The sequence below is a fragment of the Sceloporus undulatus genome, chromosome 2 (assembly GCF_019175285.1).
Source record: "Sceloporus undulatus isolate JIND9_A2432 ecotype Alabama chromosome 2, SceUnd_v1.1, whole genome shotgun sequence".
Classification (NCBI taxonomy): Eukaryota; Metazoa; Chordata; class Lepidosauria; order Squamata; family Phrynosomatidae; genus Sceloporus; species Sceloporus undulatus.
In genome coordinates, this window is record NC_056523.1 from 166,497,025 (window position 1) to 166,525,024 (window position 28,000).

General features: G+C 40.9%; 1 protein-coding gene across 5 annotated transcripts in view; it reads left to right on the top strand.

Annotated features, from left to right (window-relative positions):
- Positions 1-28,000, top strand: part of LIMA1 (LIM domain and actin binding 1) — a 78,130-nt gene that overhangs the window by 25,125 nt on the left and 25,005 nt on the right. For 4 of the 5 annotated variants that reach the window (XM_042448704.1, XM_042448705.1, XM_042448703.1 and 1 more), the window contains 2 exons: positions 5,868-5,913; positions 10,839-11,303. In XM_042448704.1, coding sequence (XP_042304638.1) covers positions 5,868-5,913; positions 10,839-11,303 — 511 coding nt within the window. The remainder of the gene's footprint in view (positions 1-5,867; positions 5,914-10,838; positions 11,304-28,000) is intronic. The other variant, XM_042448707.1, reaches the window with a different exon arrangement.

Sequence of the window (28,000 nt, forward strand, 5' to 3'; positions counted from 1 at the left end):
GGCTATTCAACATGTGCAGGCCAAATTGCACAATTTTGTGTGGGGGAGAGGGAAGTTGCTCCCTTATTATTTTTTTTCCATAAAGAATTTATGTTTTTCTGCAGTGAGAAATGCCCCCATGCCAAAACTTCCCTTTATGTTTTTATGGCCTTGTTTTGGCTGCAGTCCTTTTCGCATTCTGTACTGGCCATCACTATTGGAAGAAGTGGTTTCAATCATTGAGAAAAGATAGGTTCATCACAGTGCCAGCTAGTAACAAAGTATTGAATATATTTTAAAGGTGCAACAGGATGAAATATAGACAAAGTTGTTCAAGCTGCTCTGGGCCTGGGGATGGGGAGGCTTCAGTGACAGTCATTTGCCTTCCAAGTGTGGTTTCTGACATCCAAGTTCAGCCCGTAGGGTCTTTAGGCACAATGAGCTGTTATGAAAGGACAGAAAATTGTTGCTCATGACATTTATTATTTTTGAATTCTTACCGCCATTGGTAGGGATAGAGATGTTTGTGGGGTTTTCTGCCACAGATGCCAAAATAACTTGGCTTACCTTTAATACCATGCATTTTTAAGGAGGTAGCAGAGGCACCATTGCTGTTCTGCCTCATACAACACATAAATCTGACTCAATCCAGTAAGATTGTCTTTGTATATGGCTGACCCATTCTTGCTTCTCTGTTTCCAAAGTACTGTATAAGGAGACTTCTCAATGGCTATAACCACTTCATGGTGTTATTTGCTCTTTGGGGCTCAATTGCGGCTCTTATAGTGTTCCCAAAGCATGCAGGTTGTCCATTTAACAAATACAAAGGTGTGTATTCTAGCAGGCTTTTGATTTCCTAGTTAGATCATTTCCGCTCCTGTGTCTCGGCTTATCTGCTGAGCTTGTCTTTGTTATTTTGTTTTGTTCTTATGAAAAGTTATTGCATTTTATAATTGATGTTAATTGTTCTAATGAGTTTTTATTGAGTGGTGTGCAGTTACAGTACTAGAAAGATGACAATATGAATCCTTAAATAATGTTTCCTATTTGCTGCAGCTAAGCTACAAAACAGGGCTGGCCCAAGACACTTTGCTGCTTGAAGCAGAAAAACAAATGGTGTGACACACCCTGTTCCAAGTCAAGATTTATATAGTATCAAGGCTGGCCAAATTACTTTGACACCTGAGGCAGAGATTTCTACAAATGCCATTCCCCGGTATGAAAATACAATAGGAATATATTAACAATTTGAATAAATTAGCAAGTACCACTCAGGAAGCCCTGACCTTCATTGTTTAAGGTACAGGGGAATAAGCAGAGCTTAACCATCAGAGAGACAAACCAGATGTTCAGATGTACTTCACCTATTGGACTGGACCCCATGCTCCATTCTACTATATCCCAGTGTTTCAGAAATTTTCTTTCTCCCTCTTTGTAGCTTATTTCAGGCAAGAAAAACATGTAGCTCCTACAATGGAAGAAAAATACCACCAAAACCAAGCTCAGACTGCTAGCACCCCACCTCTATCTGAACAAGCAAATATGTATACTGTATATTTTTCCTTATACTCCCCTCCCTTCACTCCAAAATAACAAAGCATGTTGAGCCTGCACTAAATTGCTCGCCAGTCATGTATGATACTGAAATAGAGCCCAAGATTTTTTTTCTTTTAAAAATGTTTATTCAATGTTAGTTTTGAGTGGAGAAAATCAACAGTGTAGTAAATGGACAGGACATAAACCATACAAAGAAGAAACGTCAACAAAGAACAGTTAACAATGGTATGAGATGTAGTTTCACCAACAGAGAACAAGAGGATAATCTAGTTAGATCCTGAAGTGTCATCATTGAAAGAAGAATCGAGACATAAAGTGTCTTTCCATAAGTCTGCTTGAGCAGTTGGAGGTGGCCGTTGAGGCGAGTTATTGTTAATATATTCAATAATTTTTGATCACTCATCATAGGATGTGTCTTGCTTCTTGTGTCTGTTACAGTTTCTTATTGTATAGGAGAGTTTATCCATTAGCCAGGAATCCCAATTATCTATTGTTATTACCTGATTCCCACCATCTAGCCACTTCTAGCCATGAAAAAAAAAGCAGTTAAATTTGCTTTTCAGATTACTGTTAACATTAACATAAAGGAATAACAATAAAAGAGCAGGACAGAAATGAATAATTTGATCTGTAATGCAAGCTATATGGTCTTGATCTGCAGCCAAGAACTTTTTCACATGGGACAGTCAAGCCACATATGTTGATATGATCCTAGTTTCTCTTGCGGCAGACAAAAGGGAACTGAAGTTGGAGCTAGATTGGCGGGATTGGGCATGCTTAGTAGATGGGAGTGGGCAGGGCTACCCGCCAGTCAACTCAGTTTTTGAGCTTCCAAATAACTCTTTGCACAGGCACAAACCCCTGTTGTGTGAGGCACAGAGACTACGAAGAAGACCTATACTTTCACAGCCCCTCCAGCAGGATGATGGAACATTTTTAATCATTCTGGAAAGCTGGACTGGTGTTAAATACCATTTGTGGATAACTTTGAAAAACCTCTCTTTTGTAGCAGTTGATTGTGACATATATAGTAACCCCTCTGTTTCCATGGATTTGAAATCTGCACTCCTTGTGTATTTGTGGGGGGTACTAAATGGAGTGTGTGCCAGCAGCATATGCATGTGCATGCTTGTGGACATGCGGCACCATTCAAGCCAATGAGGCTTGAATATCGGCAAGTTTCCATTTTTGCATGTGTGTGTCCAGAATGGAGGGGCAAACTGTATGGGGCAGAGGACCATATGTGGGACCAAGCTGTGTCTGATATCTCTAACTTTAGATCTGATTGCTAGGACATTTGCACAGAATAACCTTGGCCATATGTATATTCAATTAAGGGTTGCATATCAGAGTCCAAGATTTTAATGGCGAAATGACTGTGTTCCACCTGCACTGCAGAAATAATTCAGTTGGACACCTCTTTAACTCCCATGACTCAATGCTATGAAATTCTGGGATTTGTAGTTTTGTGGGATAGCTAGCCTTCTCTGTCAGAGAGCTCTAGTGCCACAACAAACTACAAATCCCAGGCTTCCATAGGATGGAACCATGACAGTTAAAGTGGTGTCAAACTGCATCATTTCTGCAGCGCAGATGCAGTCCTTGTTTTGTCTTGAAGAACAACCACCCTTTTGATGCCATCTTCTGTTAGCACAAATGGTGGGGAGGGAAGAAACCTATGAACACTTTCTGAGATATCAAATGACCAAATAATGCCTATAAAATATCTCTGGCTTTTCCTCCTCTCCACACTTGCTGCTCAGTAACCTGAGCCCTCCTTAGGGAAGGAATCTTTCATACTGTTTTTTCTTCAGTATCTGGAGGTGGGGGGCACTGCTTTGCAGGGATGCGCCTGCCCTGTGCTTATTATATGCGAAGTCAAAGTGAATGGAGATATGCATCTGAGGAGGGGATTTCTTATCACTGAATGTGGCTCCCATTTCTGGCTCCTCTTGAGTGTCAGATCAGTTTAGTAGTGGAAGAAGGCAAATATCAATTTGGCAACAGTTAGCCAGGCAGCGAGCAGAGCAAAAGCAAGAGAGCTTGGCTCTACTTTTAGGTAGCGTGGGGGTACAGCTTGGGACTCCTGTCCCCATATTTTGCCTTGCAAGGTAGCCACTCCTTTTCCCAGAGTGACCAGATGTCCTGCCGCAAAGGAGTACAAGGCACCATAAAATGCAGGACATTCAAGAACAATATACAGTCTGCCTTCCTTGCCATATGCAGATTTAACCATCCACGGATGACAAGCCCCTGTTTTGGTTAATGGTGGTGTGTGCACATGACCATGCTAGCATGTGCACATGCTCAACCACCATTACTTTTAATGGGATTTGAGCATGCACAGATTTTCATATCCATGAGGTGTATGTGTCTATAATGGATCCCCCACGAATACGCATGTCCGACTGTAGGGCTTTCCCAAATAAAAACTAAAAACACTAATAGAAATATAAATTCCTGCTTCTTAGTCATGCACAAAATGGAGGATGTTTTGGAATTCCTCCTGGACAGAAAGTTGGAATGTACAACATGTCCTAGAAAAGGTGGATGCCTGATCACCCTGCCTTTCCTGCGCATAAAGGCAAGCATGCCTTCCCCATGGCAGCTTGGTCACTCCCATAATTCTCCTCACTCTTTAAAGCCTAAGTCATAGCCTGGCAAATCATGGCTACTACCTCTTCCACCTCTTTTTTCCTGAGGTGAAGTGTCAACAGCAGCAGTTGCTGGAGGAACAGGGCTCTGCAGCTGGCTTTACCCCCTTCTCTAACTGAAGCAACTGTTGTGTGGGAGAGGGAACAACAACAAGCAATCAAACACTTTGCTGGTCTAGAAGCCAGCTGCCCAGTGGCTGTTAAAAATTATTGCTAAAAAAGGTCAGGCTCAGCCTCTTCCTTTACTTTGCCTTGTGGTAAGATGGGGCTTGCTTATTGTGTTTACTGCATTCATCTGCTGCCAAGAGGATGGAGGGGGTCAACTAGTCATGAAAAGCTATCATTTTATTCCATGTTTCCCCATGTGGAATTTGTTTTTTTATTCGTGGGAATTATATCCCACCTTTCTCCCAAAATGGGATTGAAGGTGGCTATTTAATACCTTTGCCTTTCTCCCAGTTCAGGACCCAAGGTGGTTTACGATATCAGTATAGGAAGACAGAGTCTTATTTATCTGAGGAAGGAATATCCCTCAAGGAAGACTGAATCTTCCTTATCTGAAATGCTTGGGACCAGCAGTGTTTTGGATGTTGGATATTTATTTATTTATTTATTTATTTTGGAATGGCTGCATATACGTAATGAGATATCTTGGAGATGGGACCGAAGTCAAAATATAAAATTCATGTTTTGTTTGCACCTTATACCTTACACAGCTTGAAATCAGTTTTATATTCCATGTTTTTAAAAATAATTTTGTGCATGAAAGTAAGTTTGCATACATTGAATCATCAAAAAGCAGAGAGTCACTATCTCAGCCACCCATGAAAGAAGTTTTGGTTTTTGGAGTGTTTTGGATTTTGGAATTCTGGATAAGGGAGACTCAACCTGTACTGCTAAACACCATAATTGTAAAATGTAAGAGCAACTGAGAAACCATTAAATGAACAATCGTGTTGAAATCAAGCAGTTTTATAGCATTTTAAAAAACAGCAAGAAGGAAGGAGTGCAACCACCATCCACTATTTAAAAAATCCTAACACAGTAGCTAGTTTAGTAGACAAAGTCTGTTTAAATAAAAATATCTCTGCTGGGTAAAGAGAGTAGAAAAGGGACCAGGTGACTGTATTGCAAGTGCCAATACTAAAAATTAGTTTTAGGCTATAGTTTCTGGTATAACTGATTTTAAATAATTTTAACAGATTTATGTGGCTGAGAACAACTTGCAGAGGGATGGGTTGTCTTGTCTATTAAAGCAAAATTCGTTGCGTCTCTTGTGGCATCTTGAGGACAATTAGATGTATTGTGACATTATCTTTAGGTGGATTAAAATGTTAATTAGATCCAAGACATGTTCCCCTTAGTTGGCTTACATTGCACCCCCCTCCCCTGCTGTCCATGTGCATGCGTGCATATATCTTGCAGCTGAGGATTACACTGAGAATATGAACTGACCTCTAATTGTGCACGTTCATGGCACAATTAATAATGTCTCTTAGGACGTTTTGTTTTGTGTCATTCTATAGAGCATAATAGGATTGTACTTCATGTACTAGACATATATATATATATTTTTGAAATGCCTACAGACTGTGAATATTTAACTTAAAAAGTTTGGATTCAAAATAAAACTTCTCTCATTTTTTCCCACCTTCCCCCCCCCCCCTTCCTAAAAAGATATCAGAAGGCAGCAGAAGAAGCAACTGCAGAGAAAAAAAGAAATGTAAGTATTTAGAGGGTGTTTTATTTAAAAAATGGAATGACTAGCAGCATGAACACTACACCAACATCTCAGTTTCTCTGCCTTCCCTAGCAACTGCTCTTGAGTTTCCCCAAGATATGGGTCTGATTTTTTTCCCATCCAACATTGACTGAGAAATGTGCTTTCTGGGTTTTTGTTCGATTCCTCGCAGACCCTGGAAACATTACTATTTTGGACTACAGCTCCCAGAATCCTTGACAAGGGATTCTGGGGATTATCGTCCAAAGTAACTTTTTGAAGCTCAGTTAAGGCCGTGCTGTGACCCACTTTCTTCTTCATTCAGGGGTTGACTGAAGCATAAGAAAGTCAAGTGACTTTCCTGAAGTCACGCACTGACTCACAATTTCAGTTTCCCAGACCCAAAATGCTTCTAGCTCATGTCCTTTATCCTAACCTCAAAACATGAATAGACCTCTCTGTGCTCTGAAGTAAAGGCAGCTGTTCAGATTTCGTGCCTTTTCTGTTCACATCTAAGCTTTCAAACTGAAATGGATGCAGGCTAGTTCTGCCTGATCTGGTAATTTTAAAGCTATCTTCTTGTTCTCAGGCAAGCCTAGAGTCCAGAAAGGACAATTTCAAGGGGTTGAAGAGCTACACTGGGACACCTGAACCTGCCAGAAGTTGCACTCCTCCATCATCCTGAATTTGTTGTGCTGCTGATCACAGTCTTTGCCTTTGCTTTTAAACAAGGAAAAGGTTTTTTCACAGCCACAGCAAAGTGGGCAGCACAGGTGGGGGCATGCAGAAATGGACATTGGGTGCTGCCTATGTTATTGTGTTGCACACTCCTGTCTTAAAACATGCAGTAGGAAAAATGAGATGGTTCTTAGTATCTGATCCTCACTTCTTTATTCAGCACAAAAGTATGGAAACAGCTTGATCAAGGAGCTGACATTTCTGTTCCTCTGCTTCCCAAAATAACTTTAGTTCATCCCTACATGCCTTAACATTGTGTCTGGCCCAAAGTGTAACATCTGTGCTGGAATCTTTTGGAACTCTCTCCTCCACCTCCACCCGCTACAATTGCTGAGGAAAATACATGAAACTGTCCAAACTATGCTGTTTCTAATGTAGGTGTTATCGCGAAATAGAACCATAATCAAAGAAGTCTTAAAATTGTTTTTGTTTGTCCTGTGTAAGACAAACAGTAACCTGCCCAACTTCATTTTATTTGTAATCTTTTAACAATATTTACAACCCATTAATCCGTTGTATGGCTGGCATTATACATAATTTTGCATTAGACCTCCCACTTTAGAAATATATATTCTTGCAGTTGCTCTTCCCCACTCTTCCTGTCAAAGCATACACAAGGGAAGTTTGACTACTACTTTGGTCTTAAACAATTCTCCTAACATCTTCATTGTTGTCTCAACATTGCCACAGTTCACATTGTGCATTTCCCTAGTCTGTAGCCCCTAGCTGCTTTGGTAAGTACTTTGGCACTGTAGAACCCGATATAGCTCTGCATAAAAAAGCAGCTTTGGGCCAAACACTATTCTGGGGCATCTCATGAGGGACAGTCTCCTTGTGCGATGAGTGTGTGCTTGAGATGGCCTAGGTGTATCAAAAGATGCAGGACTCCATCTCTTTCATTAATTTCTGTTGATGTGGAGGCATTGTGTATGGAAGAATGTTGGGGTAGGGAATGAATGGGTGACCCTCTGGATGTTGTCAGGTCCACACACTTTCATCTTGTATTTCCAGCCCTTTTATGTTTTCCCACTGTTTCAGCTATCTTTTTTTCTTACTAGAGAAAGCACAGGAGAAAGAATGGCTGCACGGTGCCTTTCCATTGTGTGTAGCAGAAGCCTTCTGTCTGGAAGAATTTCCAGTGAGGGTTATTGACTTTTGAATGGCAGGTGGGAAAAGGATGATCTTGAACAAGATAACTTCAAATTACAATGCTAAATCAGCATTTTAAACACTTCTATTTTCTCACAAGATGGTGAAATTACCTATTCCTTGAAGGACAGATGGAAGCTGGCTTTCTTACTTCTGTCTTTCCAGTCACCTTCACAACTTTCTTGACCTAAGAGGTCTGCTTAGGAGTAGAGGCAAGACTTAAGGCTTGAAACTGACTGGAAAGCCTTAAATAAAAGTCAGGAAGAGGGAAACAGCCAACAGTTTTTGAGAAGAGTGCAAATAACTGCCTTCCCTTTGACTGTGGCTAAAGAGGCAGTGATTCCTTTTACTTAACAGTTCTCCCTTTTTATTTATTATGTATTTAGATCCTTCTCTTCCTTCTATGAACTCAAAAATGTAGTGTGCATGGATCTTCTTTCCCACTCATTTAACATCATAGTAGTGCTGTGAGGTAGGTTTTGCTGAAGCTGAGTTAACTGAGTGGCTTAATGTCTAGAACCCAGATCTCTCAAGTCCCAATCAAACACTTTAACTACTAAGACACACTGTCTGAACGAAGATCTAATCTGCACTGCAAAAATAATGCAGTTTGGCACTGCTTTAACTGTCATAGCTCCATCCTATGGAATCCAGGGATTTGTAGCTTGTTGTGGCACCAGAGTGTCCTGACAGAGAAGGCTAAATATTTCACAAAATATCTCACAAACTACAGATCCCAGAATTCCATAGCATTGAGTCATGGCAGTTAAAGCAGTGTCAATCTGTATTATTTTTGCAGTGCAGACTAGACATATGTCACAGTGTGGCCCCCCCCCAACCGTTGAGTTCTTTTGGGTTGCAGTTAAATTAGATCTTCCTTAGTAATACCATGATGATTTGGTCACAGGAGGGACTAGTGGGAACAGAGAGTTGATGTAGGGAGCAATTCTAAGATTAAATATATTGCTGATCAAGGATTCTGATAATGGCCTGCCCTATTCCCGTTGATTCATTTTTTTCTCCCTAGAGAGATGATGGTCATGCAGCTGAGGCACAGTTTCTTAGATATTCTTATCCAGGCTTCTGTTTGTATATTGACTGCCTAACCTAGGATATTTGTGTACTGGGACTGATTGCTCTCTGGGGAAGATGATGATGTTTTAATTGGGAAAGACTTGGGAAACTCTCTGTCCTGCTTTTGATTGTTATCATGCTTGGCTTCTTTTGCAAGTATTCCTTGGCTTGTGTCTGAGTCACTGCATTTCAAGAGAAGACAAATAGCTCTCAGTCTACCTCAAAGTAAAATGCAGTAAGAAGGTCTGATGCTTAATGTGATAGTCACTGGGATAGGGAAAAGTTCCTATTTTTTGGACTATAATGGCCAGAATCCCCCAGGAGCACAGCTACTGGCTGTGCTTGTGAGTGCAGGGATTCTTGGCAGTTGTAGTTCAGAAAAACTTTTAAAATTTCAGTCTGGGAATTTCTTGACATTTGAATGGTGAACAGTGAGGGAGGTCATCTTCCACAGGGGCAACAGGAAATGGAATGCTAACTCAGTACTTTGAATGAGGGCATCTGAGCACAGAGGAACCCAAGCGCAGGATGAGTCATGGTATGCTGTGTATGTCAAGTCTCCATATTACAGGAGATCACCAGGGTGTCTAAGGTTGCTTTTACTACAAATGCATTTCTCTTCATGCAGTTCTTCTTCCCTCCCTCCCTTTCTCCCTCTCACCCTTTTTTTCTCCCCCTATATGCATTTCTTGTGTGTGTGTGTGTGTGTGTGCATTCGCACACACACTCATGTCTTAAAATTGCATTTCTTAGCCCTCCAATATTGCTGCACCAATTTCCTTTGCCAATCTGAGCTCAGACTTGAAACTGAGCAAAGGAACTACTATTTCTTTAGCTTAGGTGGGATTTTCATTAATTTGCAAGGCAGTAGTCAAAATGTGGCCAGAAGAGTAATAGGGTGAGAGACTTAAATCCCAATATAGCTACTAATCCTATTTAATACTCTAAAGCTTGACAGACCTGCTCCACTTTGCAGTTAGTCTCATACTTGGTAAGATACCTAAGGAACGGGTTGTGAAGATGCAGCGTTGGCAGGTATCGTGTTTGAGTACAGTATCTTGAATGACTTGTTTAGAAAAATTACTTGTGTGTGTTGCTGTTAAATGAGTAAAAGGCTTGTACTCTGGCTGGGACATGTTGTCGAAGTTGCATGGCACTTTGGAATACAAACGTTCCTTTAAAACAAGAACATATTTGTTAGATTTATTGTGGTTTTTTGGGCTATGTGGCCATATTCTAGAAGAGTTTATTCCTGACGTTTCGCCAGCACCAGATGTCACAAAAGCCTTCGACCTCATACTTGTTATGATTTGAACAGTGCTGGTAGCAAGAAAATTGTACTTGAGTACAGTCCTATCTGTTCAGTGGAGGGAAAGAAGCCAAGCTTTTGGTTGGTTGAGGTCACTGGGAGATAGTATTTATGAAAAGTTGCCAGCAAATGTTCCTAAAGATGCCTATGGCAGTGGCTGAATGTTAATCCTCAGTTTCTTGAACAGCCTGCTAATTGGTCCCCTATGATTGTCTTGTGGAACAGATGGGGAACCCTGCTGCTTGTGGCTGTCACCTTCCTGGATGTCTTTGCACCTTTTCTTGATGCTGCTTGCTAGAGGATGGATTTCATTCCTTTTGTGTCAGAAAGGCTTGGTCCTAACTCTCTCTCCCTTTCTCCTGAGGCTGACTCCCATTCTTCCATATAAGGCCATCCTGTTTTTCTCACTTCCTGCTCCAGCTCTTTTTTTCTGTTTCCCTCCCTCTCCCTTCCTTACCCCTGAAGTCAGGCTTTCTCCATGTGGCACAGTTGTAACTATTCACAGCTGTCTGAAAGAGCAGGAGGCTCAGGACTGGCGTTAAGCGTAACACTTCCTTTCTTCAGAAAAGGAAGCACTTTCCAACTTGATCTTGCGAGCTTTAATAACCAGTTCTAACTTCTTCTTTGTGTGTGTATTTTTTTTTGTCTGTCTTTTTAGAACACCGAAAACCTTCCCCCACATTTTAAAAGGGGGACCCTCAGCGTCCTAAAGAAGAAGTGGGAGAATCCGGCACCGGGCACAGAGGTTCGGAAGGAAACCCTTCGAAGCAGCTGTGCAGAGGTTAGGCAGAAGGCTGTCAGCCTGTCTGGTGGTGGAATTGCAAGCAGCTCTGCTTCTCTAGCAGAAACTGACAAAACCTCAGGGATTGGTCCCCGATCGAGACTCCATTCCTCTTCTGGAGTGCTTGGCCAGTTCAGATATCTCAGTCTTGACAGCGGAGAGGCAAAAACCCATTCACCCGAGAGTGGGAAAATGGAAAATTGTCTTAGAGAATCCAGACAAGAAGTAGAAAAGCCTGAGGCCAATGAAAACCCAGAATCTTCAGGGAAAATAGAGAAATGTAGCATTCCTCTGAGCAGGCTAAAGATGATGTTTGAGAGGGGGGATGCATCCCAGACAAAGGTAAGGAATGGATTTCTTGAGGTGTGCTTGGCTGGTGGAAAGGGGGTGTCTCTGCGCTGCCGGGGGTGGGGTGGGGGAGATTTTATTTTTCCTGTTGTAAAATGTGTCTCCTGAGCACTGATAACTCCAGCCCAGGGGAAGGGTGTGTGTGCGCTATGGAATGCAAATTTCCTAGATGCCACTAACTCTGTTGGAACAGGAAATTGAATTAACAAAAGAAATTCCGGCTTGTGTGTTGGCTCCAACCAAACCGGCAAAGGCAACTCTGACCTGCAGATAATTGTGTGTGTGTGTGTGTGTTTTGTTTTTTTTAATAAAGGAAACTGGAGTTGGTGGGTACAAGTATATTTGTGTATTTGCACATTTGCAGTTGTACTGAAACCATTGAATTCCATTTGGGTTTGGCACAGCTGCAGAAGACCTTACCTAGCATATGAAGCTGAAATCTTTTCTGTCCTTCCCTGTGTGCATCTTATCAAATACTCCGTGTCTGCAGCTAAACTTTCTCAGAAGACAAAAAAAAAAAAAAAAGTGTGAAGATATCTTGTGTACGCTTGCCTTCACTAGTTTTGACTTGCAAATGAACAGGCCTTGCATTTTCCTACAACTGCTCACGAAATTTGATCCCGCATGTGGACTGCAGGCCGTGTCCCTGGGGAAAATTGCGTAACTAGAAAATGAATTGCATATGCCAGTGGCTTAAAACACAGTCTGGGTTGACTTTTCTCCGTTTTCTCATAGTTTCCTTCCTTTTCAGTCCCTTGTATCTGTGTGAGTATACAAGCAGTTACAGCTCAGACATTCTTGGGAGCTTGAAGTGGACATCAATTTTTTTAATTTGCTTTTTAAATCAAGCTGCATTTCATAAAATGGGCACTTGAAGCTCTTTCCCACAGGAATAGTTTGTCTTATCTTGATCTTATGAATCCTCCTAATGTGCTGACTGAGCTGTTCAGTCAGGTCTGAAAATGACGTTTCACAGGAAAAATAGCAGGGTGTGACTCAGTACATTTCTTCCCAGGGTTTGTGGACATTAGGTCTATAGAGTTAAGATGAATCATCCCTGAGTGTGGCCAAAGGTATTGTTTCCTAAAATGACTGGACCACTTAGTGTAGATGTTGCCATTGCTGGTCCCAGGAAACAATGAGGGGGGGGGGGAGAGGCAGAGTAGATTAAGTCTATTGACAATTCAAAGTGCTGGTGATGACCTATAAAGCCCTATATGGCTCAGGTCCAGGCTATTTCCCAGTCTACCTATATGAATCTGCCTGGGCCCTGAGATCATCAGGCTCTGAACTCTGGAACTCCCTTCCTGTGAGGCCAGAATGGCCCCTCCATGCTGTCCATTCATTGGCAGGCAAATACCTTTTTATTCTGGCAGGTTTTTAAAATGGTACGTTTTTAAAGAAGAGGCTGAGGATGCTGTATTGTTTTAGATTGAACTGGCTTAATAGCTTTTTTTTAAATCTTGTAATGGTATTTTATCTTTGTAAATGTAGTTTTAAATCAATTTAATATTTCAGTAGTTTAATCTCATTTTAATGTCCATTTTTGGTATGCTTTTAACTGTATTGTGTTTTAAAATTGTAAGTTGCATTGAGTTCTACGTTTGGGAAAAAAGTGGGATGCAAATAAATATATCTGTAAGAAGAATAAGAATAATGGTAATACTGTATTAAAACAGCATAGCTGGATGTGCAAACCTTCAGATTGCATGGAATCTTTGAACTGCAGTATTGCAACACAGACTGGCCCAGTGAGAGGTCTTTTCACCCTTTTTTATGATCAAATAGGTTTCCCTGTAAAAGAGCTCTGGTCCCGGAATAATCTCAAGACAGCCAGCATGATGTAGTGGTTTGAGTGTTGAACTCTGGAGACCAGGATTTGAGTCCCAGCTCAGCCATGGAAACCTATTGGGTGACATTGGGCATGCTACACTCTCTCAGCCTCAGAGGAAGGCAAAAGCAAACTTCCTCTGACCAAATTTTGTGAAGAAAACACTGCAATAGGTTTACCTTAAGGCCAACATAAGTTGGAAACGACTTGAAGGCACACAACAACAACAAACTAGTTAACTGTGGGCTGCTTCTGGGCAGAGCCTAGAGAAGTTGTTTTTAACATGACCACTGGTTGTGCTGGCTAGAATATTATGGGGTGTATAGCCCAAAAAAACTTTTTCAAAAAGGGTAGACATAAAATGTGAGCTTTACCCCCTCTTCATTTTGAATTTAATTTTTTTCATCCCAATTTCTCAAATGAAAAATAGGGGGAAATGTGTTATTTAATTTTTTAAAAACCTGTAAACGTTTTCTGCATCTTAGATGACAACATACTCTAATAGTTATGTGAGGAATACTTCAAACCTCATAGGATAGGATATGTATTCCAGCAATTATAAACAGAAGTCAAGATTGCTAGGAGAACATAATTTTGGGGCTTCTTAAATAAGGTAGCTCTTATGTGTTTCTCGTCTCAGCTCCCCTCCCCTTTAGTGAAACTTTGATTATAAGCTTATTTTGTCAAGAGGGTTTAGAAATGTCAGGTCAAAATAGAAATACAGTAGATAACATAGCTGCCGAGTATTTAGTGCCAAAAGTAATATCTAGCAGTATTGTATGTAGACCACTGGTGACCAGTTTTATAGTGTCAGATATTGTCACTTCAGGTTACTGATGTTGGGGCAGGTAGCAGCATTGCGGGGGCATGGCTCTGTGGCAGAGTAGATGATTGTGGCATTATAGAGAGGTTTGTTTGGACTGCAGCTCCCATGAACGTTGGTTGTGCTGGCTAAAGCTGATGGGAGTTGTAGGCAAACACCCACGACATCTGGAGGGCCCACTTCAACTGTTGCCCACTTCTACTTTGTGATAGCCAAGTCCATTTCTTTTCCAGCTTTTGCATGCCACAGCCTCTTTCTGCCTTTGCTACATTTGGCAGCTATGCTGTAGGTTGGCTATAAGCTATTGATACATTATAGTGAAGATTAATGATGTCAACAAATACAGAGACAGAGAGATAGAGAGAAGGACAGGACACTAAGTAAGAAAGCAGAGCAGCAAAAATGGGATAGTGAGAATCAAGTGGTGGCAGATGTGCAGGTAGGAAGCATGCAGGCAGTTGGCTTAGATCAGGTCAGACCTTGTTTGTTTAGTCTTGTCTCATGTGACATGCAATTCTTCTACAGGGTCTCTAGCCTTGTTTTTACCTATCACCCTGCTGCTTGGGTACTCTGTTGTTGTTGTCATTGTGTGCCTCCAAGTCAGTTTTTACTTATGGCAACCCAAAAGCAAACTTACCATAGGGTTTTCTTGGCAAGTTTCTTCAGAGGGGGGTTGCCATTCCCATCCTCTGAGTCTGAGCAAGTGTGACTTGCCCAAGACCACCCTACCAGTGAGCAATGACCATTCCTTGAAGTGGTGGTTTTGTGGAGCAGGAATTGTCTTGTCATTGTGTCAGAGTACAAAGAGGAAAGATTAGGCATAGTGGTATTTATATTCCAAGAGGAAACTTCCTGTAGTTTGTTGAGAGGACTTGTCTAGGCGCTGTAAGATAAATTAATTGTCAACAGCAAGAGTAAAACTCTTAGGCTTCAGTTTTTAAAAGACTGCAAACATTAATGCCTGTTGCTCCCAAATCATTGGTTGTTACTCAGAATAGTATTTAAAAATGCATTTAGATTTTTTTTAAGTGAACTTTTTTTGAAATGGCCTCAATCTAGGGGGATGGTTCTTAAGATAGATGAGTGAAGTTCTGCTCATTTTGTGGAGTTTCCAAATGCCCCACCCCCATGCAATTTGTGAAGTCTATAGGACTCTTTGGACTGCAGTGATGGGGCATAGTAGATAGCACAGGGATGGAAGCATTTAAGAGTCCATTATCTATCAGCAGTAATTTCATTGTGTATTCCTGCATGGCATGGGGTTATGTTGGATGGTCTTTGTGGTCTCTTCCAGCTCTTTGATTCTATGAAACGAAATGCCTTGCTTCTCACATAAGACACCTTTGTTTCCAAGTCAGTATTTTCAGTATTTGCATTATTTCAGCTACATAAGGAATAATATTATTGTCTTAACCATAACCATTCCTAGACATTTCCATTCCCCATAATTTATTATTGAGGAACCTGGACTCTACTACTAAATTGATAGATCAATGGAGATCCATGGAGAAGTGTAGGTAATTGTAATTAGTTCACAACACTTTGAGGGACAGAATACAAGACTAAAGTTAAATCTTTCCTCCTCTACATATATTATTAGTTATGGTGTATAGAAAACAAAATGTTGATGAAGCAGCAGCACCTTTAGAAACAGGAGCGGATCTACATTTGCCAGTTAGGGTGTCCAGGCCAGTATTTAATCTTGCACCACACACCAGCTGCCCAGTTCTTTTCACCGTTGCTGTGGCAATCCCTTATCTTCCCCCACATCCACTATATCTGCCTAGACATTGTAGGTTTTGCCTTATTAGAAAATGGTAGCATTATACTTTTATTTGACAAAGTCTTGTTTGAAGTCATAAACTGTGTGGTCTATATGTGGTGTGAAGTACCAACTCTGAAGAGATGAAGTGAATTGTTGGGCCATAGGAAGTTTTAACAGTTGACGCACCTGGCTTCATCATACCTCAGTTTATTGCTTAATCTGTTGCTTTCTCAAATACCACATATTTCCAATCCAAAAACATTCACCAAATGTGTTCCTTTTGACTTCCTGTCTCTATCTGTCTTCTTAGGCCCCATTCCCACTCGCTCATTTGCCCTGGATAGAACTGGGCAGATGCGGTTGCCCCCATACTGAATCTGCTTGGAAAGAAGTTTGTACTACCCTTTACCTCGATCGATGCAATTTGCCCCTCTGAAGTTCACATTTGCAGTACTGCTTTAAAATGGAGCCTCCTTTGTTGTCATTCAAATTCACTTCTGCTTTCGTCAAAGGTGACATATCCTACAGCCATTGGCCAACCGAATGGGTGCTTTCCCCCCTCCTTTTTTAAAAAAACTGGCAGCAGTGTGCGCATATTCTGTCAACCTGTCAAATTTAAAAACCTCCAGCTGTGTGTGTCTGTTGTATGTATTTGAGTCATTACAGATTATGACAATCCTAAAATGACCCCATCCTGGGGTTTTCTTGGCAAGATTGGTTCCAAGAACAATTGCCATTGCCTTTCACCTGAGGCTGAGAGAGAGTGACTCCCCAAAAGTCATGGGTTTCCACAGCCTTCCCTCTGAATGCCAGCCTCTAGCTTCCCCTTCGCTTCCAGCCCAGCATTTCCTCCTTTTTGGAACCTCTTCCTTTCCCTTCCCTTCAAGCCCAATGCCACCCCCGAAGCCCTTGCCTCCCCCTGCATGCCATCCTCTTCCCATAATAATAATAATAATAATAATAATAATAATAATAATAATAATACCTCACCTCAGAATGCCATTTCTGCATCCTCTTTCTTTGCTTTCCCTCCGATTGCCACCTCAGAATGCTTTACATACACATACACATATGTAGCAAAAGCATTCGCACATTGTTTCAATTTGCCAAATTTAAAAGGAAACACAAACATTTGCATATTCTGTCACACACACACACACACAAAATAATTTTTAAAAAATGGCACTTGCAAAGTGAGGTTCCGTGCCAGGAGCAAGCAAACGAAAGGGAAATGTAGCACAAGCAGACACATTCTATCAATACGTATCAACCTGTAGAAAAAGCATCACATAATCTGGCAAAAATAAAATTACAAGAGAGAGAGAGAGAGAGCTGCCTGCGAGAGGGAGGCATGTTTCACCCTTTGCCCTCCCTCTGACCTAAATCCTTCTCCTGAACTTGACCCAGTCATGACTGGGGTCAAGTTCACATTTGCTGGCAGCAGGGAAGAAACAGGTTTTCCTAAAAGACATGGGAAATAATCCACTTTCAGAAAAACTGCTCCAAGGAGGATTTGCCCTGGATCGAGTGTGAAAGACCCTAATTCTGATGTGTTTAAACCGGTGCCAATGAGAACTTCCAACTTTTAATCCAGGTTACAATTTGGTACAAAAGGTAGTCTGAATGGCCCCTTAGATTATACTCCATGCTGGTAGAATTCAAAGACCCAAAGCAGACGGGCCAAAAGGATTGTGCTGGCCCCAATTACACTTGGACTGTGGCAACTGCATGGTTCTGCTTCTGAAGCAGGCCGCCGCCGCAGTCTCAAACCTGTCCACCAGCAGGAGCAGCTTTTTGCTGTTCCTTTTTGTGCTGGCTTTTTGGGGTTGGAGGTCTCTCTGTGCAGCTTCCAGCCATTTTGGGGCTATGTGTCATTTGCACGACATGCCCCCAATGTGACCCAAGGCTGGTGCTTTTTGCCCATCTGATCTAGAAAATCAGTATGCAAAGGGATCTTGTAGCACCTTTGAGACTTAAGTGCAAGAGAGAAGTTAGTAGCATGAGCTTTTGTAGACTTGAACCTATTTCCTCAGGTCAAGCATCTGAGGAAGTAGGCTCAAGTCTACGAAAGCTCATGCTACCAACTTCTCTCTTTCATCTAGTCTCAAAGATGCTACAAGATCCCTTTGTATAATCCATGCTGTAATTCAACAAGAACCAATGTATATCATCAGCACTACAGTTTATATGTCAAGGGAGGGAAACATATCGTTCCTGGGGCTAAACTAGCTCACAGTGGCTTGTCATCTGGCCTACAGAGGGTAGGGTATAGGGAAGTCCTGGACCCTTGTGGAAGGAGATTCTGCAGTGCTGTGCTTTGCTTTCCAGTGATCAGAGATAACAGTAGAATTCCCAACCTTGTTTCACTTCCCCTCCTTGCGTTTTGTGATTGAAAAAGGGGAGGAAGGCGGTAATACAGACTGCCAGCTAAGATGTGTGGTTTGAGGAGTAGTCCTTGAGCTTTGTGGCTAATCAGATTTTGCCTGCCTTCCCCACTTCAGAAGGTGACCAGGAGTATAAGGTGTTGATGGCCAGGGGCATGGACCTCCTTCTGATATGAGAGGCAGGACTGCAAGGTCTGGTCTCATTCTGACCCTCAAGTGCTCCAGAAGGAACAACTGGCTTTTCCTCACAATTCTAGTTTGCCATACATTTTAAGGAAAGATTCCTAAACTTCAGAATTTCATTTTTGGAGTTAATTAAGTTGACAGCAGAATAGATGTTTACAAAATATTCAGAAAGGCCTGCAAACGAAATCTCTAATGTCCTCCTTTCAGAAAGCACGATTTTCTTAGAATCGGCTAGGAAGTGCTATGTGTGAGAATACTCTTACCAGCACTGTTGTTGTTGTGTGCCTTCAAGTCATTTCTGCCTTATGGTGACCCTAAAGTGAACCCATCATGGGGATTTCTTGGCAAGATTTGTTCTGAGGAGATTTGCCATTGCTTTCCCCTGAGGCTGAGAGCATGTGACTTCCCCAAGGTTACCCATTGGGTTTCATGACTGAGCAAGGAATTGTAGTAGTCCAGCATTCAAACCACTAGGGCGTGCTGGTCCCTTACCTGAGTGCAAAGGAATGCTGTTGTGCCAAATGGGTGGAGGGATATTTTGTAATTGTAATGTGTGCCTCATTCCTATCACTTTGGAAGTTGGCAAAAAACCATTTAGTTTATTCAGGCTGGAGCAGACTGGTCTTTAGAAGGGATGAAGCAAGAGGTGCTGACTATGATTTGTTCTTTTCAGGGAGTGACACTGTGAGGATTGCAGCCAGTAAACTGAGGAGGGAATAATTGTCAAGAGTATAGAATGAGGTGAGGGAGATCTTGAGCAGTGACTCAAGGGCTTCTTAAGGACTCTGGGCTGGAGCCACTTGAGTTCCAGATGTTTGGAAAATGGTTTAATTTAAGTGAATCTTGTTTTCTTATAGCCATTTGACTTTGAAGCCACATTAGTTGATATTCATTCTCTCTCCAGTCTCTCTCAGAAAAACAAAACAACACATCCAGTTGGTCAAATTAACCCCAAGCCCTGGAGGTGTTAATTAAGAAGATCCAGACTAATTGCTTAAATTGATTCAATTTCCAAGTGGCTTTGGGAAAGCTTTCTGCAGAAAAAATGCTACCAACTTGCCAAGGCACACAAATGCTGGGTTTGAGCATGTACAGTGCTGTGTGCACACAAGTAATACTTCTTTGGAAGCAGGTCTTTTTTTCTGGCTAGTTGTGTATGTCAAGATACTGGTACTTAGAAGAGAACAAGCTGTACTGTAGTGATTCCAGGTCCTGCTGTGCTGAATAGAATGGCAGATTTTTTTCCAGGAAGGCTTGTTTCATGTGATTATAGCAACCCTGAGATACACTGACTATATGGCTTGGTCCAGCCATCAAATATTGTGACTGGAAGAATTTAAGCTTGAAGGGTATGGAGCCCACTGCCTTCTAAAAGAGTTGGGTTGAATTTCAAAGACTTGAGGCCTGTTTGGAGTAGATGTCTTTCACATATCATCAGTTAGTTCCTGAATGCCCCTTTCTCTTCAAATTTCAACAGTATTTGGGAAATACAACATTTGGAAGTCCCCTAGAACAGGTTTGATGTGCTCAGCCATGGAAACCCAGTGGGGGTAAGTCATACACTCTCAGCCTCAGAGGAGGGCTAGGGCAAACCCCTATTTGCCAAGAAAACCCTTTGATTGGTTTGCCTTAGGGTCTTCCTAAATCAGAAATGACTTGAAAGCACACAATGACAATAACAGCAACGACAACAAAGTACAGAAAAGAGTATCTGTATTCCATCTCAGCTTTGGCTGTCTCTTAGGTTAAAGCTGCTAGCACTGTGAGGTGGATTGGGCTTGGTTTAAGACTGTAGTTCATTCTATAAGGATGACTGCTTAATAGTCATAGCCTTGTAAGTGCTGTCATTCTATGCACGCTGGGAGGTCTTCACTAAAGGACGGCACTTTGGTTGCAGCTCACACTCTACACAGGCTCAGTGTGGTTGCTACTTCTTGGGCAGCACTCCCCTGTCTTTGACAGCTGTGTGAAAAGGTATAGAAAGTAAAGAGCTGTATCTCTTGGTGGCTTTGAGATGGAGTGGGGTGTGCGTGAGTTGCTCCTAATGAAATTCTACCTCTCCTGTCACTGTGGAAGGTGTAGGAGCTCTGTTGGGGTGGGGAGTTGGCAGACCTCCAACTTGTCTAGCTTTTTTTGCTTTTCTTTTTACTTCTTTTCCAACTGCCCCCCCCCCCCCCCCCAGACTTGGTTGGTTCCCTGTAGTATGACTCACCTTATTGGATTTTGCCATTAGTTAATCAGGAATCTTATTTTATTTATTGAGCTTCTAGCCAGCTCTTTTGGGAGACTTAAAGCAGCTTACATAGGGCACCCAGACAGTCTTCTGTGCAAGCAATAACCAAGCTGAGATTTGCATCGCTTTAACAGTGTAATGTTGTCACAGTGAGTTGTGAAGTTGTGGGTTAAACTGTAAATGCCATCAACCTGTTAAGTCTGACCTTGATTTCAACCTGGTCAGTAAGGCCAAAATGTGCCTTACTGGCATCCATGTTCTCTTTCTTTCTGAGTAGACAGTCAAGATTGATCTTTACTTTGGCTCTATCATGCTCTCCATTTCCCAAGCCAAATTCTATATATGTTCCTTTGCAAAGACTCTTCAGCTAACAACAGCTCTGATGGCTATCTCAGGTTTGTGAAATCTAAGAGGAAAGTAGAAAGACTGCTGAATCCAGGCTACACTATTCTTGCAGCACACAAGTTATCAACTTACGAGGTTAGGTCAAATCTAGTAGTTAAAACAATTCTTTAGTCTGTTTGAATTGGCGGCAGTTTTGTGGTCCTTTTTATCACTTTGTTAATTAATTTTGTTCAACTTAATTTTGTTAATGAATCAAGTTGCTTCTTTAAAGTGTAGATGGTGTGGCTCAGTCCAAGGAAATTCTGAAAGCCAATCTCTCACCCCACATTCGTGACTTGGACCAAGCTACTACTACTATTTATTCAATTGGTGGTAGCAGTTAAACAATTTATTAAGGTAGTGGATTGCACGTCCAGTATGGCAAGGAAATTACTGTAGATACTCAGTTAAGATTGACTGCAAGTCCCAGCAGCTCTAGTCAGTATAAGCAATGGTGAGGGATATTGGGAGTTACCATGAGTGTGTGTGTATGTGTACAGTACTTAATTTTCAGTAGTAGAATACAGGAGAGAAGGTAAACAGCATTTCAAACAGGAGTTCTTCCATTTCCCTTTGCAATTTCTCTCTCTTCCCATTGTTAATAAAAGAAACCAGCAGGAGGGGAAAAGAAAAAGGGAACCCTGTCTGGCACTTTTCATTTGGCCATCAAACAATCCAGGTGAGTTCCCAGACAGAGGGCTCCAAGCACTTCTAGCCAAGACATTGTTGCTGTCATTCTGTCTTTCCTTCCTTCATGGATTTTTTGTGGGAAGAAAATTTTGGAAGAAGCTGTGAAAATGAGAGAGGATGATGAGAGGAGGGGAATGTTGTCTGGACTTCTTATAAAATTCCATGAATCAGACAGAGCAATCACATGCTTAAAAAACACCACAACCCTTCATCTGTAAGCATTTCTGTTGAGTCAAAATACAGTCGACCCTTCGTATACACAGATTTTTATACACGGATTCAAGCATACACGGTTTGAAAATGTTTCAAAAAAGTATAAATTTCAAATATCAAACCTTGATTTTCCATTTTTTATAAGGGACACCATTTTGGTATGTCATTATATTTAAGGGAACTTGAGCATACATGGATTTTGTTATACACGGGGGATCTTGGAACCAAACCCCAGCATATAACAAGGGTCCACTGAGTTGGTCAGAGATTATGCTTTTGCTATCCATCCCCTTTCTACTTTTTGTTTGTGGCAATGATAGGTTTGTTACCTAAGTTATGATTTTCTGTTGTTCTAATCAGCTGTAGGCTGACCCTCCCTGAATGCTTTTCCCCCGTTTCTGTTCTGTAAACGATATGTAAAGCTTTCCACTACCTAAGAATTACTAGCTTCTAATGAAGCTTATTTGAGGCATCTTCAGACAAGTCATTTAATTTGACTTCCTTTGCAGCTGCCCAAGACCCAGAGCCATACTGTGTACAACCTTCTTGTGTTTTAATTGACACACTTCACTAAAAGTCACGAGTTCAGCTTCTTCACAATGCAGAGACTTCCTGGAATTAGAACACACTAAACTAAAATTCCATGGACAAAATCTTCCCATGTTAAATGTTTGGGAAAATGCACTCCAGAATGAATTCCAATCTGCTGACAGCAAGTTGGGGGCTGGAAGGGCGGTGGAGAAAGAGGTTGATGTTGGTTCTGAAAAACTTGAGCAATCTCCAGCTTTTGTTTGATAAGTCTGTGTTATTAACAAAGTATGAGTTCATCTCTCTTCTAACCAACTGCATAAAATGTATACATCGTGCTAAAAATGTGTGTACTGTATTCTTATTCAACATGAGCTATCTTTCTTTGGAAGGAGGAACTTCTTATCTTTTAAAGAAATTCCAAAAAACTAAAATTGCTTTAAAACGGTATGTTCTTCAAATGTGCAAGACTACTGCTTCCTGTAGCCCTAGACAGTATGGCCAGGGTGATGGGAGTTGTAGTCTTAAAACATCCAGGCTGGGAAAGTTTGGCATACTAACGCTGTTAGGTACCAAGCAATTGCTGTGTGGTGGGTTGGATCTTAGGTCTGCCCAAGTTTTGTGGCACTTAAAATGAGTGCTCTTTTTATTGTAATACACGTATACTTCATTAGTTGTATGTGGGGGAAAAGCGGTGACAAAGAGTGTACAAATAGTCATGCATTGTGCGCATGTGTCACTATAGTGGAGGAAGAGAAGTATGCAAAACCTGCATTCATTCTCTCTTTCTCTCTCTCTCTCTCTCTCTCTCTATAGATAGATAGACAGATAGAGTTCCATATGTGTGATGAAGTCTGCTTTTGCTAGAGCAGTAGCTCCCAATCTTCTATATTCTGTGAGGGAAGGATGTGCTTATTTCTCTGTTAAATAGACACTTTAATCAAGCTGGTACCCCCTGACTTTATGAATCATAGAATCAAAGCATTGGAAGAGACCACAAGGGCCATCCAGTCCAACCCTGTGCTATACAGGTATGCGCCATCAAGCACCCCTTACAGAAGGTCATCCAGCATCTGTTTAAAGGCCTCAAAAGAAGGAACCTCCACCACACTGAATCCTTCACAGAACTCTTTTAAGTGTGGCTGGGGCACTGCATGCATAACTGAAAGATGTATCCAGTCAGTTTTCTGTAGGCAAACTGTCTGCTCTTTTGTTACCCCTTACTTTAAAATAGTTTTAGAGCTTCCAAAGAGTAGATGAAGTAGCCAAACCTTATGCTATAGCATCAAAGCAGAAATATGAAATTAGAGATGTGAGTGTGTTGGTAAGGGGAAAAAATCTGTCATTCTTACTGCAGTTCGATTTGCGATCTAGTTCTGCACTTTCTCTATTGAAAGAACAAGGGAATAGACATGGTGGCAGAAAGAATTCCCTTTCCTCCTTTCAAATAATTGGTTTCTGCCCCGCTTCTTTATACAAACCTTGTTGGACCTGTGCATGGCAGGCCATTGCTGGCTCTTTTGGTGAAAAGGGATGGGGCAACAGCATAATCTGCTTTCTTGAACTGTTGAGGACGCCTGTGACTGTACCTTTTGTTTTCAAGACTGAGAACTGTATGACCTTCTCAGATGTTGTTAAACTATAATGCCCAACATCCCTTGGAAGTATTGGCAGTGGTAAGGAATGCTGAGGGTTGCATTCCAACAACTTTTGGAGGTCCACACAGTTCCTGCTTGTCTTTAATAGGGCAAAATGTGATACCCTAATCTATCAGTATTTTGTTTATTACTGTAATTAATTGAAATATTTATATCCTGTTTGTTATTACAGGATCTCAGAATGGCATACACATAATCAGTTTAAAATGATATAACATTTAGAACAATAAAAATAATTTAAACAGATTAAAACATGTTAAACATTTTAACAAATTAAAATAGTTTAAAAGCTTAAAATAGTTCAAAACCCCATTTGGAAAAAAAAATCAGTTACACTGCAAAAGTTTTAATAAAAAGCCATGTTTAACTTGCTGGTGGATTGTAGGCATTTTGTCATGTGAATTGGAATATAGCCTAGAATATTGCCATTTCCATAATGTGTGCTATTGAAGCTAAGGTCCAAAACATAATGCAGAAATAACCCAGTTGGAGACCGCTTTAACTGCCCTGGCTCAGTGCTAGAGAATCCTGGGAACTGTAACTTATTGTGGCACCAGAGCTCTGACAGAGAAGGCTAAATGTCTCACCAAACTACAGTAAGAATTTCCTAGCATTGAGCCAGGACAGTTAATGTGGTCTCAAACTGGATTATTTCTGCAGTGTGTTTTAGACCTAACTATTGTCGGCTTTTCAGTGGATGTAACAATATATGTAATTGTTATCTTTAACTGCATATAGGTTGTGTCAAAACTCTGTAGAGTTGATATTTTAAGGCAGCCCACACCAGTCACAGAGATGATACAGTGGAGTAACTTAAATCATACACCAGGGATCTAGCAGCAAACTGCAATTCTAGAAAATTCCACAGTTGGCCCTGTATTGTTAAAGGATTTGATTACAGAGTCTGCAAGAATATGCAAAATAACTAGAATTAGCAGTTTCTGATTGCAGTACATACCATGCCTTCATCAGAAGGAATGGTCATCATCCAATTTTAAACTTAAACGAGGAAAAAGTTATGACATCTTGATGAAGAATATAATATTTAAAAAAACATTAAGGCATATTTTCAAGAAGATGTCTAGATTCATACATGACTGAAAATCACTTCAGTAATTCATTGTCTGCATGAATCTTGAGTCTGTCTGTCTGTCTAACTAGCTAGAGACTCTTATAACTCTTAAGACTCTTGTAACTGCCAGCTTTGTGTAACTAGATACGTACATGTACATTTTTGTGGGTTTTTTGGGCTATGTGGCCATGTTCTAGCAGAGTTTGGCCACATAGCCCGAAAAACCCAAAAAAACTATGGATGCCAGCCATGAAAGCCTTCGACTTTACATGTACATTTTTGTTGTTTTATTTTTGCTAGTCTGATAAGATGCCATTATAGAAACATGAAAGTTGGCAGGTAGGACATGTCTTTTGTAAGTCATATATCAAATAATTGTGAATCAATCTTCACATTGACATGTTTGTTTTGACTCATAAAAATGAAATGGTAGTGGTCACTTACAATGAAACACATGGATGTTACTGGAGGGACCAGTCTGGAATTGTGTTAAAACTGAAATTCTATTTTCTTAACTAGCAATCATGAAAGTGCATTACTTGTTTCACTCTAATGGGAACTTTTGGTAAGCTGCCTTGACAACCTGTTTTAGGGTGGAGTTGACTATAAATAAAAAAATGAAATCAGATGTTTGATCTAGTTACGATCTTCGAGTCTGAATGAGTCATATCTCTATATCACATTAAGCATTGTTGATATTAATTGTCAAATGATATTTCCTCCTGTAGCTTAGATTATAAAGACAGTGAAACTTGTATATAGGGTAATATCAATATGAATGGTGCATTGAAATAACATACATTTTAAACAAATAAAGGCCTTGACCATCAGGAGTTTTCAGTTACAGTTTGATGGTGGTGGGCAGCTCAGGGAGTAGGGGAATAGGGAGGTGTAAGGACCACGTGGACTGTGCATAAGCACAGTTAAGAGGGCATGCTTTGTTTAAGGAAGGGGTCAGGGCTGAAGATTTCAGATAAAAATTTTATCGGTTTTGGGAAGCATAATTGAAAAGTGAAACTGGAGGAGCTGCTCTGCAAGAGAATTCCAGATCCAGAATATGGTTAAGGGGAACGGGAGGAGTTATTCAAGAGCTGAAAATTTTAATGCACTTCAAGGTCACAATTTGGAGAAAGAATAGACGTCACAGACAGATGTATTGTGAAAATAAGACTTATTTATTTATTTGATCATTAATTTATTTATTTGTTCATTCATTAATTTATTATACTTATATCCCACCTTCCTCCCAAAATGGGATCTAAGGCGGCTTACAATAGTTTTAAAAAACAATAACAGCTAAAATATTAATTACAAAAGTTGAAAGGCAATTAAACAAGAAATTACTAAAAACATGGTTAAAACATTTAAAACATGATTGCAATATAATTTCATTTAAAGGTATAAAAATACAGCACATCACATTATGCACCCACTGCAACTCCATAATCAAAATTGAAAAGGCCTGCATCAATAAGAATGCTTTCACCTGCCAATGGAAAGAGAGAAGGAAAGGGACCAACCAGATTGGAAGGGAGTTACATAGCCTAGAGCAGTCATAGAGAAGGTCCTTACCAACTGTGCCTGTGAGGTGGTGGGACTGTGAGAAAGCCCTGCTCTGCAGATCTCAATGGCTTATTTAAGGAGTTATGGTGAAATATGAAGTGGCCCAGGACTATAGAACACTGTGAAGCAGTACTGATGCACATATGCCCCCCCCAGATGTTGTTAGACTGTGGAGATTATCACATGGGTATCAGGACGGGATGGGACGGGAGCAGATTGCTCTTCTGTCGAAATTCACACATGTTATGCTGATCTGTTCATTGTCTCGTCAGTGAAGTGGAATTGTATTAATGGGTTCTTCCATGATAGGAAATGAGGGGACAATTCCACTTCACTCACAGGACAATGATAGGATCAGCGTGACGTCATATGAAAGTCTTTTTTGCGATCTCTGTCATTTGTCCTTCCTGGATGGGACAGTGTCCAGATCGGCACAACGTCATGTGAAAGTCCTTCCCATGATTGTGCGGGAAGGACGGGACAAGGACAGGGAAAGGATGAGACAGGGACGTCTTTTCCCCCGTCTGACAATCTCTCCAAACAATCTTATTCAGCATAACCAATGGTCGTATATGATGTGAGTTATAATTCAGCAACATCTAAGGGCCACAGAGTCTCCATCTCTGTCAAGTAAAGAGAAAGTGTCTATGCTGGATAGGGAGTTGCAGCAGGGATCTGAGGATGGATGAATGGTCTCTTTTGGTGAAGTGATATCTTAAAAAGCCTACCTCTAAAAACATAGGCCTGTTACAGACTGCCAAAATAAAGATGCTTCTGGTCTTTTTGAAGGTATGCTGTTTAAATGATGCACGCACCCTAAGAATCCGGAAGCTGCACCAAAGCTGCACTCCAGTGCTTAGGAATGGAGTGTGGCTTTGGTGCGACCTCCGGACTCTTAGGACCCATGCATCATTTAAATAGCATACCTCCAAAGAGACCCGAAGCAGCTTTATTTGGGCAGTCTGTAACAGGCCATAGTTTCTTATGTTATTTCATTTTTTAAAAATTATGCTTTTAGAGGTGGTTTGTGTGTTGTCCCAATACTACAACTATTATAAATGTACTTTTATTTATTTTATAATATCCCCTGAAGAAGGCCAATTGGTGACAAGGCCGAAACACATTGGGCTTTTTAAGATAATAAAATTTTTGGACCATCACACAGCACCTAGGATTTTGTTTCTTTTTACTCTTCTATGGTTTTGACTGAAAACCCAGAAATGCACTTGCTGAAGTGAGCTAGAGTTTTGGTCAATGAGCTTGAAAAGAAGGTGTAATTTATTTATTTTAGTGGTATGGGGAATGTTTGATTTTTTTTAAATGTATAAATAATGGCAAATTCTGTTTGCTTATGATGTTTG